Source organism: Nesoenas mayeri (genome assembly GCF_963082525.1).
Source record: "Nesoenas mayeri genome assembly, chromosome: 5".
Classification (NCBI taxonomy): Eukaryota; Metazoa; Chordata; class Aves; order Columbiformes; family Columbidae; genus Nesoenas; species Nesoenas mayeri.
The window spans coordinates 55,330,143-55,346,622 of NC_137548.1; the positions used below are offsets into that span (position 1 = coordinate 55,330,143).

The 16,480-nt window shown below is 43.1% G+C and overlaps 1 protein-coding gene across 2 annotated transcripts; it reads right to left on the reverse strand.

Moving 5' to 3' along the window:
• Positions 1-9,707: 9,707 nt before the first annotated feature.
• Positions 9,708-16,135, reverse strand: LOC308041329 (small acidic protein). Of its 2 annotated transcripts, none has more exons than XM_080345924.1 (5): positions 16,005-16,135; positions 15,674-15,754; positions 14,236-14,296; positions 12,401-12,510; positions 9,708-11,254 (listed from the first exon to the last, which is right to left on the reverse strand). In XM_080345924.1, exons 1-5 carry the CDS (start codon positions 16,062-16,064, stop codon positions 11,045-11,047), a joined length of 522 nt encoding a protein of 173 aa, XP_080202050.1. In that variant the 5' UTR covers positions 16,065-16,135; the 3' UTR covers positions 9,708-11,044. The 2 variants fall into 2 exon arrangements, with proteins under 2 accessions (XP_080202050.1, XP_080202049.1); XM_080345923.1 differs by having other exon boundaries at positions 12,398-12,510.
• Between the last annotated feature and the right edge of the window lie 345 nt (positions 16,136-16,480).

Genomic DNA, 16,480 nt, shown 5'->3' on the forward strand with positions numbered 1-16,480 from the left:
CATCAGACTCAAAGCGAATCCCACCTAGAGATGCCGCGTGGAAGAAGAGGGTAATTCGTTAGCAGCTGTCTGTGAAGGTGCTGGCCGGCTGGTGACATGTTCTTCTGGAAATACATTCAGAGAATAATAGGGGGATTTTCTATGAAAATGAAGAGAATTGCAGATCATTTTATTTTGACTTCAGTTTAGTTCAGACTTTTTATATGACTAAATGGCACTTTTAATAAACTCTGTAAAATACTGACAATGTATTTTTAGAACATTATATTTTAAATTTTTTTTTTTGATCAAGGGCTGAATTCATTTTAAGAGAAACGACTTGCACAGATGTTAAAAGATGCTGTTACTGCCCCCTCAGGCTCAGATGCACAATGTAAAGTTTCATGAAAAATTGTAAATTTGAACAAAACTAGAAGAACATTCCTAGGGTATGGGTAGAGCTATCACGAGTGAGAGGTTTGCCAAAAGGGTGTTTTGGATTGAGTATTTTTGTATAGTTAATAACCCAGCCTTTTACCTGTTAAATAATACATTTCAAGGAACTACTAGCTTGAATTTCTAAATATCAGTAACCACTGTTTAGCTGAAATTTTCCACAAAAGCCATAAGGAAAGCCAGTTTTAACTCCCGTTTCCTTTTTTGGTTCCACATGATTAATGTGCTGGTATCAATACACAGTATGTTAGGTTGCTCTTGACAGTAGTGCTGCCCCTCAGTAACAACCAGCTAACAAATCCTATTTTTGAAAGTTGAGATGCGGAAGAAGAAAACTTTTAATGAAAATGTGTGAACTAAGCAATAAAATATAATAGCATGTGTCATTTTACTAGTAAATATGTCTTTTTCTTTTGATTTTTTTTCAAGAAACATTATGGTATGATGTCTTGACTAGTATTTATCCTGGAAACAGCAAAACTAATGTAATGTGGCACCTGCTAATTCCCTGTGTATGTTCACATGGAACTTAACTTTGCCAAACTTTGAAGTTCAGTGTTTTACTTAAAGGGCAAAGGGCGAAGTAGTGACATAGGAGAAAATGACATTAAATGAATTGCTGCAACTACTTTACTTGAAAAAAAATGTATACGCATTGAATGCAAGACATGAAATAATTTCCCAATATTATGTAATTATTAGTTGAGTTCAGCTCTGGATGAGAGATGACTGACAACTACTTCTGCAGTATTTTGTGACAACAATAACTTGTTTATTTGTTGTATTCAAGTAATAGCTACAAAACCCTTGAAATTGATTGAACTTCAAGTTTCAGACTTTAAAACAAATCATATATTAACACTATACTCAGAAATATTCCTAAAAGTATGTATTTAGCTAATGCAATCTATTTTACCTCAATACTGCCAGTATCAACTTCAAAACCTTTGCCAAAATAATGATTTATTTTTGCCTTTATAAAAAGTTTTGAAAGCATAAATGAATATTTTGCAAGAAAACATTAATTTAAATAAAATGTAACAGTTTGGAAAATGGTATATATTAAAATATTAACATAACTGCCTCCTATAGCTTCTGTCTTGTCTGTTCTTTTATCAGTGTCCATAGGGTTGAAAATCCAGAGTCATTTGTACTGTGATCACATTTTGCTCTTCTTTGGTTCAAATCCCATTGAAGTTCCCCAGTTTTGCGCTTGTTTTGCTGGGATTTGGATCAGGTTCCCCCTACACCCAACCTGCCTATTTTTTCTTTTAGAAATGTTCCTTAGCATTTGATTAAATCTTTATTCTTTAATGGGAAGATTTTTCATGGTTCTCCCCTAAACACAATGTCTACAATAGTGTCCTGTCTATCTCGTAGATACATGTGTTTGTCTCACATATTCTTAGCCCTTTAGTTTCTGGTGAAATTAAGTATCAACAGTAATTCCAACAGAAACAAGCGGAACCCGGAGGCCTCGCACAGTGAGCCGTGCGGTGAGCGGGGCGCCGGGGTGCGGGTCGGCGGGCATGGGATGTAGCAGGTTTCGGTAGCAGCGAACCAGCCGTGACCGACACCAGAACGTTCCCTCAGACGACACCAGCGCGATGGAGACCGCTGGAAACGCTCGATTCTTTTGAAACTTCATCTCTAGCACAAAATGTAAAGAAGCAGTTAGAAACATTTCTGTGGTTGGCGTTGACTCTGCGAACTCGAGGGCGGGTATTTGAGAGTGGGAGTGCTCGACCTCCCGATGCACGCGGGGGAAATTGGGAGCTGGGCTGCTCGTGACGTGCTCGTCCTGTTTCTCAGCGCACAAAGGAGCCTTTGACCGCGGGTTTGGTGGGTCGGTGAAGCTGCGCTCTCTCTCCAGAGGCTTTGTTACAAGGAGGGGAGAGGTGGTGCCCGAAACTGGCGGGCGAAGGGCCCAGCCCTGGGATCCGTGGCCTCCGCTGCTGCCCCGGGCGGGCGGGAAGGGGCTGAGCCCTTGGGCTCCGCAGCCCGTGCGCGTGTCCGTTCTCTTTCCTGTGATCACACACACAGCATCTGCTCATTCAAGCTTGCACGAAAGAGGAGGATTTTACCCTAGATAGCTACACAATCAATGTGCTTAACAAATCTAATCTGAAGATTTTGGTCGGTGTCCATAGTTAAACCTGCATTTGGGAAAAAAAATATCAACGTTTTTTTTTCCTTCCAAGACTTTTTATTGAATATGTGAAATGCTGTTCTCCGGTGACCATGTTGGTGGGTTTTTTTCAGGAATAGGTGTAGTTTTTAAATAATTAGGGCTAATTTTCATATGCTTATAGTGTCTGGTTTGTGTCGATTTCCTTTTGCAGTTCCATTTCTTTTAATAAAAATCCTGTTTTGTAGATGTTACATACTGCTCTCTAATATTAAGACTAGAAATAAAATGTCTACTTTAGATCAATATAATTTTGGTCAGAAAGGGGCTTTTTTTTTCCCCCTCTCTGCTTATTAAGCAGCTTAAGCATTTGGGATTAATTATAATTAAAGAAACAGAAACTCATTAGAAAAGCAGTATCAGTTCTTCTTTTGAAGGCACTGTTTTCTAATTAGTGTTTTGTAATGTTATACCAAGCAAAAATTATTCAGACTGCCCTCCCTTAGACATTTGGTTTCAGTTTCTTCAACTAAAGTTATTAAAATTTTAATGCACAGCTGCATTTCTAAAAGCACAACCTGATACTCCTAAGTAGCACTGTGTTCACCTTCTTGCACTTGCATAACACCCCCCCATTTTTCACTACTGTTACGTTGAGTTTGTATGTATTGCAGGGCTGCTAGGAAATCCTGTAGAGCTATAGAGCGTTTGCTTGTCTTTGTACGTGGATATAAAGCTGTTTATCACAGTATCACAGTATGTTTGGGATTGGAAGGGACCTCAAAAGATCATCTAGTCCAGTCCCCCTGCTGGAGCAGGAACACCTGGGTGAGGTCGCACAGGAACATGTCCAGGCGGGTTTTGAATGTCTCCAGAGAAGGAGACTCCACAACCCCCCTGGGCAGCCTGTTCCAGTGTCTGTCACCCTCACTGAGAAGAAGTTTCTTCTCATATTTAAGTGTAACCTCTTGTGTTCCAGCTTGATCCCATTACTCCTTGTCCTATCATTGTTTGCCACCGAGAAGAGCCTGGCTCCATCCTCGTGGCACTATGTTGAAGGGCTGGACAGCAGCAGTAGTTGTAGGCATCCAGAGTGCTGTGGAACTATTGGAAACAGACCCTGGCTAGAAGGGCTTTTCATGAAGTGACTGCGTTAAGGGATTCTGTTCTGGAAAGTGGCTCTTGTGTGGAACTAAAAGCTACAGAAAGATGCTACTGAACTTGTGTGCTGCTGTTGTAGAAAAATCGCCCCAGGTCCAGTGAGGCAACCTCAGGGACCCCTTTGGAGCGGGGGGTGGTGTTTTGGGAAAGCAGAGCACTCCCCACGTGTTCTGCTGTTGTTCACACCACTGTTTTTCCACCTGCACCACTCACTCATCTGATTTCCAGACCTTCAAATATATGTGTGTGTATTTTATATCAGTGTCAGTTCCCCTCTGTAAAACCACATATTTCCCATGTGTCTTAGCAATTAACTCGTGGATGTTTTATGAAGGAAAGACCAGATTTACTTAGTGTCAAAACTTCGAAAATATAGAAGGCATGATCTGATGTTGCTCCTCTGATTTAAGTCTGTCTTTGGGTGTTTTAAAGTGTTGGCTTGTGCCGCATGTGTCTATGTATGGCACAGTTATAAAAAGAACAAAGCCATGCACAAGAAAAACATGAAAAAATGCTGTATTTTCCTCACCTAGTAAACATTCTCATTGGTTAGTTGGCTGTATTCAAAAGGCTAAGACTTTTATTGCTCTACTAGCAAAAGCAACCTTTCTTCATAGTGGAGCAGTACAAAGAAAGAGCACAAAAAATACACACATCACAGTGCCTGAAATTCTGTTTGAACAACGGTATTGATTGGGTCTGACCCCTTTACATTTTTTTTCCATTATTTGAAAAGGTGCATCTAACTGTAGCTGAATTGAACCAACCGAGATGAACTTTCCATGAAAACTTCTGGAGGTATTTCTTTAGTTCAAAGCTTTGGATTTTTAAAGAGCATTTTTAATACAAGCCTGTTGAGGTATTCTGTGCAACAACTGTACTTTGAATGTTAAACTACAGGTAAACCTAAGAAGAAGGTAAAATTATAAAGCCTACCATGAAATTACTGGGAGATGGCAGAATAACTTGGAGCGCTAATTATAGAAGTAAATAAAACCAGAAGGTATTGCATTTGTGCGCCGTTTTCTTGATATTTACTTGTGAGTGCTCCTGGTTGCCTTACAGACACTGTAAAAGTCTCCAAAGAAAATGCAAATAGAATTAGGCACCTCTTTGGAGCAGTTATTGATGAAAATAGTGTTACAAGATCTAAGCTTAAAGGACAATGCTGTTTTCTTGTTGCCAGCTAAAAGCCTTTTACAAAAAGGCGCTACAGCATAAGAAAGCGCTACAGGAAGGAATTGATTAAAAACATGAAGGTGAGTTTGTAGGAAATAATGGCAGGGATGCATCTGTAAACAAAAATAAGTAAGAGGCTGCAGGTGAGAGTGGAGAACAGCTCAGTGGTTAGAAGTGAGAGTAAAAAGATTGAAGGAGCTGGAATACATGGACTTGAACGGATGCAAAATGCTTTAACAAAGGAACTCAGCCTAAATTGTGAAGGAGGAGGTAAGAATAAGGAATAGCTGGCAGGTGAGAATGTGAGCCCAGTGTCCTAGTACAAAAAAAGAAGAGAGTAGTGTTGGTTGCAGTGAGTGAAGGAGAGAATCACTGATGATTCAGTGTTCTGCTAACAGGACAGTTGTCTCTTCTATTGCCCTCTGATGCACTCTGTTTTAAGCCAAACTGCAGTAACAGATGGCTGGTGTGAGTGAAACTCTCCCTTGGCCTGTAGAATCAGCTTGTCCCAGAGCCAGGGCTGGAGAAGGTTGGTCCTCCCGGTCACAGAGCCCGGTCAGGATGAGCTGAGTGCTGCTTGCTCAGCCGCTGCGGCGTGCCAGGGCGCTGCAGTGCTGTGCTTGAGGGTGCGTGTCAGGAGGATGGGACCAGACTCCTTTCAGTGGTGCCCAGTGACAGGATGAGGGGTGACAGCCACAGACTGAAGCACAGGAGGTTCCTTCTGAATATGAGGAAAAACAACTTTACTTCGAGGATGCCAGAGCCCTGGAACAGGCTGCCCAGAGAGCTTGTGGAGTCTCCTGCTCTGGGGACATTCAAACCCCACCTGAACACGTTTCTGTGTGATCTGCTCCAGGTGAACCTACTTTAGCAGGTGGGTTGGACCAGATGATCTCTGGAGGTCCCTTCCAACCCTACCCACTCTATGATTTTGTGGTGTGTGGCTGCTGCAGCCTCAGTTCTATGACGTTGTCTGGGGATTTGGGCTGCCTTGATTTTTATCTCTAGAGCCAGAACTGAGAGAAGTCTTAACGTGGTTTATCTGATTCCTCTCTTGAGACATGGGAGGTTTTTTGAAACCCTGGCTGATGGCTTATGCAAGATGTCACCCTAAAGAAACAAGTGGCCGGTGACTTCTGGTTAAAATTAGTTGTACCGCTCTGGGGGAGGAGACTGACATCAGAGAAGTCACTGCTAATTCTATTTGTCTCTTGTATTGTCTGTTTTGTTGGCTTTTCTGACTGCTTAGTTCACGTTAGACACTTCTTCTGTGTGTCTGCTCTGCTTCTTGCACACTGCGCCTTTGAGCACTCGTTCTCCCAGCATGGAACAGGATTTCGTCTTCTGCCCAACACGGCTGTCGAGTGTCTGTGTGTATGTGCTGGGAGTGTGAATGTGGACACACTCGCACATGTTGATCCCGTTCTCTGTTCACTCGGCGCTAAGGCACAGAATCGGCAAAGCTGCTGAGACGGGTGCTGGAACCAGCTGCTCTGCTCGCCTCCCAAGTCCCAGCCTGGATGAGACGCTCCGGGGGAAGAGAGAGCGACATCTCGTGAGTGCAGCTGTGTCCCCTGCCTTCCTCACATTCTGCCTTCCTCACATTCAGCCTTCCTCACAGCCTGCCCTGTGCCTGAGGACTCTTCAGTTGTCTTCCCCGAATCCAACTGAAAAGTGACCTGGCAAATGATTTGATATGCAGATTTTATTTAGGATCTGGGTAGTGGCTTCATCAGTTGTCTACTGAGGAAACGTGTTATCTTTGTTGTGTCTAGTATAAATTTCTTGCATTAAGAATAAGTCTTTTTGACCAAAAAACCAAATGTTTTGGAGAGAGGTGTTCTGTTACTACATCCTTACAAACAGATCACAATCACTAGACTTTAGTGGATGTAATGGAAAGAAGGACACTTGCCTGCAACCAGTTAAGAATCAAAAGCTTCACCTGCATTTGTTTTAAAGCTTTAGCAATAAATATGAGGGTGAAAAGGAGCCAGTTCAGATTATCAAACCTTTCTGCAGCATTTAACATAGCTTGATACGTTTGTATTAAGAACATGGTAACGGTTTGAGAGAATTTCTCTGCAGGTCAAGGTGGGCAGTTGTAAAAAAAGTTGAAAGCAAGGAAGTTTTTTTAATATGAGCCCCCCCCGTATGACTTGATTGATGATACGAAACCCTCTTCTGATGTATGTTAATTTCTATTTTTTGTTTTCTCAACTCGATCATCCCGAGCTATGGACACCATTAACAGTGCTCAATTTGGACAGATAATAGCACAAACTGCCAGTGTGATCTCATTCTGCACCTACACATCAAAACCAAATCAAAGTAGATTAAATCACTAAGCATTTCATTTCTTTAATGCTGTGCAAAAACTAAAGTAGCTTTCATCTACGCATTGTGATGCCGTACACCTCTGTACTACTTGGATATTTTGCTCAGGAAAGGTGCAGTTGAGGTGGCAGTTTTAAAAGCAAACAAAACCAACTTCTGCTTTGTCCCTTCGGTGACAGTACCTTGACACATGTCCCTTCTCTTAATCCCACGACAGCTTCCAGGAGACTGATGCAAGTAACTGTGCCAGGCTTTGATTATGAGATATTGCTCTGCCACTTATTCTCTTTGTCTCCTGCAGTTTACAGAGGCAGCTTCAGTGCATAATTTAATCCCTGTTCTGGGGACTGTAGTAAATCCACAGAGATTTCTACCAACCGTCCTCTCTGGCATCAGAACAACATGTGCACGTCTTCTTTGATGTGAATTCCCCAACCGGAGCCTTAGAAGGACCTATAGCTTTGAAGCTGGCCTATAAATTGTGCTTTCAGGAATCAAGTTGTCAGCCTCCTCTTCAGGAAGAAAGGAGAGTAAACTGTAAAGCAGTTGCACAAAGTTGCGGGGCAACTTATAGATCTGGATTCCTTGACCTGGAAGAATTCCTGTACGATGTTGACAATCCCTGTTAACCTGGATGAGAAGCATCCTCTTTTGTGACTGCAGGACCCTGTGGGCAACGGGGCTGTGATGGGACTCGTCTGGAGGGGTTCCCTGTTCCAGGGCAAATGGCAGGGGAACAGGCACACCGGGGCTTTTGGCCTGTTCAAGTGTTTCCAGTCTCCCGAAGTCAAATGCTGATTTGAGCTGAGGAATTTCAGTGGCCAAATCTTCTTTGCCATCTTTATGATTCAGTGTCTGCTTATGTGTTCTGCTGTCGTCTCAGGGAGCTCCTTCCATACCGGTCTGAAAAAGCAAAGATCTGGCTAGAGTGAGCCAAGACACCAACCTTTCCTTCTCATGTTTGTTTTTCTAAATTTCTTTTTTTCAAAGTGTTTTTCATATTTTTCTTCACCATGAGGGTGGTGAGACACTGGAACAGGCTGCCCAAGGAAGCTGTGGATGCCCCATCCGTGGAAGTGTTCAGGGCCAGGCTGGATGCAGCTTTGAGCAACCTGATTTAGCGGAAGGTGTCCATGCCCATGGCAGGGGTTGGAACTAGACATCTTTAAGGTCTCTTCCAACACAAACCATTCTGTGACTCTGTGTTCTGTGTCTCCAATGAGAGCTGAAACCATTTTGCTACTATCTATGCCACTATTGCTGATGCTGTTATACCAAATGTTAAAACTGACTCCTGAATTAAAACCTTTGCTGTAGAACTTACACTGAACTAAATCAGCCTTTCTCAGTATACATGGAGAAGCTTCCTGGACAGGCTGCTTTGTAGATAAATCTCCAAGTAGGTAATATAAGTGTTACACAGAAACAGACATGCTTGTGTAAAACTCTTCCTATTTCGAGCAGATGAGTGTTAGGTCAGCATCAGAAATTACCTGCACCAAACCTCATCAGCTGTTCACAATATTACATGTTGTACTTTGAGCAATCAAAGTTGTTTTGATTGTTTTCTGGTAAGATTATTTTCTGCTACCAGAATAGTTTATTTCTTTCTCTTTGGAACTGACAGCCAAATCTGTTTTACGAGGCAGGAGGCTGTAATCAGTTTGGGGTAGAGCTGAGGGGCAGAGGATGCCGAGCGTGTTTGAAGCAGCCTGTTGTGTCGGCAGAGACCCCGCAGGACCTACCAGCTGGACCTGCCTTCCCTGGGTCTCCAGCTTGGTTGCAGCATGAAGAAAAGCTCTCAGGTGAGGTTCTACTGTGCCCTTTGAGGGGAGTGGGAAAGCAGCAGGGCTCTGCCCGCCCGGGGGCTTCCACAGCAGAGATCCCATCACCTGCTGAAAGCGAGTCCCCGTTTGGTGCTGAGCAGCTGCCCAGGAAAGTGGTGAGAGCAGCGAGAGTGTCAGCACTGGACAAGGAAGGCAGAGGTGAGTGTATATAGAGCACTGTGCACGTACACCTTAATTTTGTAATTGCACTTGAGGCAATAAACAGCCAGCAGCCACATCTAGAAGAATTTAACAGTGAAATGCTTGCTTTAGGGTAGCTCGAGTGTCTAAATAGATTAAAAAAAACCCCTCTGGTATCCATGAGGAAAATTAATCAGCTGATATGGGGAGGGCATCAAGCTCTCCCTAGAGATAGAGCAGCTTTCCTAAGTCATGGTGTGAGGTTTTCTTTCTTCACCATGTACAATCAATCAACTGTAATCTTTGTCTATGTATTTAGAACCTTGTGGTATGGGAAAACAAAAAAAATCCGTACAAATAAAGTACAAATCACTGACCATTAGTAGCTGTTGTAAAATTGTTCTTAAAATGGAATGAGTTTTCTTGTACTAAATGCAAATATAGTAAAACAGCTTAAAAAAATCTGCACTCAGCTTTTATTTACAATCATATTACTTTTATTTTTTCCATAATGTAACTTATTCCAAGTCCTCCCCCAATAACTGATGCTGCAATGTTTACGTTCAATAAACCTATACAATGATCGTACATACTACTGCTTTCATGTAAGCCAACCGGCTTGCAAATGTTGTCTGCATGTCATAAATTGTATACAGAAATGGAACATTCTCCACAAGCATCTGGAGCGTTTCTTGAAACACTGTTGTGGCAGCGTGAGGCTGTACCAGAGGTACAGATCAGATGTTCTGCTCTCCCAGCACGGAGAGGCAGCTCATCTGTCTGATGTACTGAGAAGAAACAAAGTCTAAAATGTTCTGATATTTTATTAATTACTCAAATCCAATAAACTATAAATTTGCAGAGGAATGGATGTGTAGAATTCTTGCTTGAAGGAGTTATTGCAACTCCTGACTCTTTAAGCGCATCAACTTTACTCGAGTGGTACAAACTTTTTGTGAGAGTTCACTGAGAGCTCCAAGTGCAGGTACAGGGAGAAAAGGAAGAAGGGCTTACATACTTAGCTCTGGATTCTATATTTAAAAAAGCTAAATGATTTGTATATCCTTTTCATTATCAAAGTATATTTTCTCTTTTAAAGTAATCTGGTTTCTTCAGGAGGCATTCTTTTTAATAATAGTTCAGTGCTACAACCAAGAGTCAATAATTCAAAAAAATCACTCTTTTCTGCTGTTAAAGGTGTGAAGAACTACAGCTTATCCCCCTCATTATAAAGCCAAAGCAGCAAACAGAGCCTTCTCTTGTATTATGTGTTTCTAAAACATCTTCTCCCACGCAACTGCTGTAGGACTTCAGATGGATACAGTGGTTAACAGTCACAAAAGTGAGTGATTTCTCCTCTCAGCCCTGTCAACACTAGCATCTATAGACAAAATCATTGTTTAAAGCTCTAGTACATCACAGAATAGTACTGATATCGGTACTTTACAACTAATGCAACATCCAGCAACTCACAAGTAATCTTAATAATTAAAAATTCAAGACTGGGGCACTAAAACTAAAGAAAACACAAACATGAAGTTTCCTAATCTGGCATGGAATAAGGAAAGGGATAGTTTAGATAACATTCTACAGATTGGGCAGGAACAAAAAGAATTTATTTCTCCATCCTGTATTTTATACACTTTACAAAAACCAGTAATATCACTGTGCCCATAAAAATGTTATCCATGGCAACTGAAAGCAAATACTACTTGTTGTCATCTAACAGGGTCTTTTTAAAATCATAATACAAAGATTTGTGCTGTAGCAGTCCTCCACTTTGCACTGTAACAATAAGGCTTACTGTACTTTAAATACAAAGCTGTTACATCTGCAGTTATGAACCACTGGCTTTAACAAACATCATTTTATAGTTGCTTTTTGCTTCTTTTTTGTTTTCTGGAACGTCAGCTTCATCATGTTTTTCAGCAGCTTGTAGCTCCTCTGCAGACTCCTCTTGCTCTGACTCAGAGCCACTTTCAGAGTCCTCCGAACTCTCCTCAGAGGAGTGTCCCGCTGCCTCTTCGTGTTCTTCACTGTCCTGAAACTACAAGTTCAGATTATGAGACAGATAAACCGTTATTTCCTGGCAACTCCACTGCAGGTTTTTAATGCAGCTTTGAAAATTTCCCAGTGAGAATGTTTGCTCCTTTCATTTTAATACTCAAATGGGCTATGTTGCTAGACACAGGTCTTTACTATACAAATTATTAGACAGAAAGCAACTCCACTGAAGTGGTTAAGCATACCAACCGTGACATCCATGGCTTCATCAGCAACATTCTTATCTAGTTATAGCAGAAATCCTAAGACAATTATATGAGCTTGAAAAGTTTCAGGTCACATCAGCTTAGTAATTCCTTACCTTGGTGTGCACAGTATATCATGACACTTTTTTTGTCACTGAGTGAAACATAATGAATTCATACTCATGACTAATCTTTGAAAGTAAGTTTAGCACACTGCAGCATGAGGACTGCTGAAGTAATCCAACGATACTGCTAACAAGAACAATCCCAAAACGGAATCTTACTAAAAAGCAAAACCTCCACGTCTGTAAGAGTAAGAATTCCCAGCACTGCACACACAGGTTGGTTTACTCACTCTGGGAACACCAGCTATGTTTTTATGCAGTAATTGGTGCTAAGAGTTAGCAAAAGATGAATTATTGCACCTTTCCATTGGCAGATGAAAACATATTCCTAATAACCTAATTCTGTTGGTTTTTGTCACACTTATCTTCCTGCTCATTCCTACGGAGTTCCTTGTACAAGACCAGTTATGTGTGAGCTCTCTGGAGGACTCTGTACGGCAAATTTCCCTTGGCTGACCTCTCTACAGCCATTCGCTTTTCAGGATCATAGAGAGGTATGTGCCTCATTGCAACAAGAAGCCAGCAACAATGGAGGTGGTTATTCTGCCACCTCATGTACTCCTTGGCAACACCCTGATTAAAAATATCTGTCTTGACTACTAGGGAGCATTAGGCATGTCGTATCACTTTTCAGAACAATGAGAAGCACCACTTGCTTCCAGGCATCTAAGTGGCCACCATGGTGTACAAAATAGCAGTCAAGTGCCTGCAGTGAAGTTTGTCCTTTAACCCAAACTGCAGAATTTTGCCAGCATTTGTGTATCATCTTGTCCTAGTGACGAGAAAGCCAAATAATTATGGAAATAAACAACTTACTACCTCACTGAAACCAAGTCCACAATGGCGCCGGTTTCGTCCAGACATGGTGCTGTCCATGCTTTGTTGGTACTGAGACTCCAGCTCTTCATTCATTTTCTTGTCTTCTTCCCCTGCATTGTCCAGTGTACTTTGGTTATGGTTCATTCGAATTAACAAAGACATCAAATTACATGAAGTCGCATTTTCAAAGTTTATCACTATATATGAGAAAAAGTTTAGCCATCTTAAACTACTGGATTATTGCATACAAACCATCAGATTTATAAGCAATTCTATCAAGTTTGCAAGAAAAGCTGCTTTGATACAAAGGTGGGACAGCAAGATCCTAAGACGTGAAGCATTCAGAGTTGTACCATGCGTGGTGTACGTTCTACTAAACAAGGTAAATGTAAACAGTTTGATTTCTCTGTGCCTCCTGCCAATACTGCAACATGTCACAGCAAGGAGAAAGTTTCTGATCTTCACTCCATAACATGTGATTACTATGATTAAACCATAATTAACATATATCAACAGAAGCTGGGGCAACACTACCACTCTTGTTTGCAGAGCTGTATCTGAAACTATTTCATAGCAGAGAGGTTACTACAGCTCTACATTTTTCTATCTTTAGGAATTAGCAGAAAAACTAATTTTCAAGCACTGCTTCTACAGGCCCTTTACTTACTTGTTTGAATCGAAGATTGAAATGAAGAGTCATTTTTACTGGGGAAAACTATGGTCTAAAATAGTTAAGAATCCTCTGTTCTTGTGAGATATAGGAATCTAATTCTCAGTAAGCCTACAACGCTCTAGTTTTTAATTTGTGTTTCTGTAAAATTAAAAGCTTGTATTGCAAACTCATGTTTCCTCATTTGGAAGTTAGAGCTGTATGTTATTATAAAAGGACAAAAACTGTATGTTGGACAAGCAAGTGTTAAGAAAACAGCTGTTTTGATTTTTTGTTAAAAACCAGCATCTTAACTTCTTGCTAGTAACAAAGCAGTACTAATTCTTTATGACCTCTTAGGGGAAGCATCACCTCCCTTCTAGGACATTCAGGTGTAGCAAACTAACAGCAGAACCTGGACCCAATTCTCAGGCTTCTTTTGGTGTTTGGGTCCACAGATAATTTTGTCAACTGAAAAAATTACTAGTGGAGCGTATCAGGGAACAGAGTTTTCTGGAACTCTGACAGTGGCTATTCTAGACACCTTTATCAAAGCTTCTCTCAGGCAGTCAAGCCCAGCTTGGTTTCGATGTACTGTGACTTACTACCTGAGCAAGCCTGATAAGAAGTTACCATGGTCATATATGTTACACAACATAAAATTATTGCTGATTGCCAAGATGACCCTGCAGATCTTTTCAGCTTCTGCCTCATTGCTTTAAGGCAGAGATCTTTCTATTTCATAGCTAACCAACTGGTTGAGGGGAGTAATCAACCCTGTTCTATTCCATACACAATGATTTAGATGTTTGGATATCCATACCTTGCAGCAAGTAAAAAATGTAATACTGCTAGGTACCAATAGCAATACAATTTTACTTTCTTATTTTGATAGCAAAATAAAACTGAGGACTCACAGGCTCTGATTCCCAGGGCAGTTGTACACAAATGTAACTAACTGTCAAGTACTTGGACTTCAGAATGCAAGTACAGTCAGAGAAACTGTTTGTCAGTAATCTAACATGAGAAATTAGGAACTTCTGCAACTCTGCAGCCTGACCTGTCTTCAACTTCAGCCATGAAACCTAAAATCCCTCTCTGCAACATCTACAAAGCTCAAAATACTGGGATCTTCCTAAATAAGTGTTTGATTTCCAACTTTGTATCAGCTCTTGGATCAACTGACCTGTCCTGAAGTGGGAGGTTGATCTGTGGTCTCCGATAACAAGGCGGCCAGTATGTTCTTTCTAAAAGAAAAGGTAGTTTGTTTTGGAGCTTTAGGGTCCACTGACAGCTCTGCCAACATTCTGGAAATCGCGAATGGAAAAGGTTTGCTGTCAAACCTCACCAACCAACCATGAGACTGTAACTCTTACTAGCTAACAACTGCTGTCTGTTGATGAAGTTGTTTCACCTTTGTGTCATTGAATTTTCTGAAAAAGAAACCCCAACAACTAGGTACTCTTTGCTCTTCCACATCCCAAAGCTGGTTCTATTTCAGTCTGATTCTTGCCACTCCAAAGATGAAGATAAGCCATGCAAGCATGTCAACTAAACAAGGAGGAACGGTAATCATCAGGCAGGAAAACTATACTATACAATGCTGGACAAGTGTGAATTTAATTTCTCACAATTTACCCTTTGGGTCTCTCTCTCTGCCACTACACAACAGTTCGGTCTGTGCAGCTTATGATGATCCCACTTTTAGACTGGTCACAGTATCAGGTAAGACCTTCACAGTGCTCATTAATATATTGGTTCAGTAGTTGCTCATTAGCAAATATCTTCCTATAGGCAAGGACTGGCATTACATGGAAAGCAGCATTAAGTATCCAAGTAGACATTAAGGTCAGTGATAGTGGGATTTTTTAATAGGGTATTGTATTTCTATCCACCAGGGAGCATGAACTTTAACCTTTTTAATACAGTAAAATATTTTTGCTTACAAAAATACTGTATTCAACCAAACAAGCCAGTATAAGTGAAATTATTTTTCTTGAAGGTAAGTAGAATTGTAATATTAAAACATTTTGTACATGGAAAAAGCACAATTACATTTAACTAATTCTGCAGCATTTTTTACACAAAGCATAGTATAAATATTGGTTTAGAGCATGCTTCTCTTTAAAAATATTTCCTGGATTATTTAATTATGTTTATTCTTTTGCTGATTTAGTCTATCAGCTACCATTTATTTTTTTTTTCCAATTAGACTTTTACAGACTTAGTGCAAAGGTTCATTAGTTTGTAACAAAGATTCTCTCAGAAGTGTCTACAATAATATTATTTCGTCTGAAAGCGTAAAGGTGTGGGACGGGAGGGAGCTGCAGAGCAGAGACCTGACAATTTCAGACGGATGTTTTGTGTTACCGCTGCTGACACAACAACTGCAGCCGTGAAAACCGAATCCTCCTTAAAGGAGAGTCCCAAAGTGAAACTGCCTTTGCATGGCGGCTTTTTCCCGGGCGAGCGCCGCGGCCTGCAGCAAACCTCCTTCTGGGGAGGCTCCGTTTCACCGCGAACAGCAAACCCCGCGTCGCCGCCGCGGGCAGTGCGGGGGGACGCTCCTCCCGCCCGGGTCCCCGTGTCCCCGCGGGGGTGGTGGGGGGACGGGGCGGCCTCACCTTCGCAGCGCCCATCAGCCGCAGGAACTTCTGCTTCCGCTCCTCGTTGCCCAGGTCCGCCGACTCCCAGCTGCTGGAGCCCTGCGGGAGCACACGCTGACTGCGCCAGCCCGGGCGAGCAGCCCCTCATCCCCCGCCACAGCCCCCCGTGGCGCCTCCGCCCCCCAGGCGGCCGACAGCGCCAGAAAGGGGGCGGCCGAGAAGGCCGCGGCCTTGCCTGTGTCCCGCGCGGGACTCGGCCGCCGCACCGAGGCCCGCCCGCGGCCTCCCGCCCGGCCACATCCTGCCCCCCTCCCGCCGCGCGGCAGCCCCAGGCCCCGCGCCCATTTACATCGGGGGAGGCCGCTCGCTTGAGGCCGTGGTGGCCCTGGGAATCCCGGCCCGAGCTCATCGCCGCGGCGCAGTGACCGAGCCGCTGTGCCGCCTTCCTGCCCGAGCCCCGCCCCGCCCGGCGGCGGTCACCGCGCGGGCTCTGCCGCGGGGCACGCCGGGACGGGTAGTTCCCGCCCGGCCCTTGGTGGCGCGGCTCGAGCAGGCACGGACTACCCGTCCCACAAGCCTCCGCGGCGGGGCCGCCTCTGCTCGCTGATTGGCAGGCGCGCGCAGCCGCTGGAAGGAGGCGGGGCGCGGCAGCGGCGCGCGGGCGCAGCCGTTGGTTGAGAGGTGGTGCCGCTCGCGCGCAGCAATGGGTGGCTGCGGCTTGGCTCGGTGTCGTGTTTGGGGGCTGTGGAGGCGTCGCCGCCGGTCACCGGGGCTTCGCTTCGCTGTGGCGTCAGGCGCGAAGTGCTGCTGGGGGACGGGGACTAA

Excerpts from the sequence above, each read along its gene's own strand:
- LOC308041329 (XM_080345923.1), bottom strand. The coding sequence starts at position 16,064 with ATGAGCTCGGGCCGGGATTCCCAGGGCCACCACGGCCTCAAGCGAGCG. Across the intron at positions 14,297-15,673 it reads GGCTGATGGGCGCTGCGAAG|AAAGAACATACTGGCCGCCT; the intron begins GTGAGGCCGCCC and ends CTTTTCTTTTAG. Across the intron at positions 11,255-12,397 it reads GACTTGGTTTCAGTGAGGTA|TTTCAGGACAGTGAAGAACA; the intron begins GTAAGTTGTTTA and ends CTGAACTTGTAG.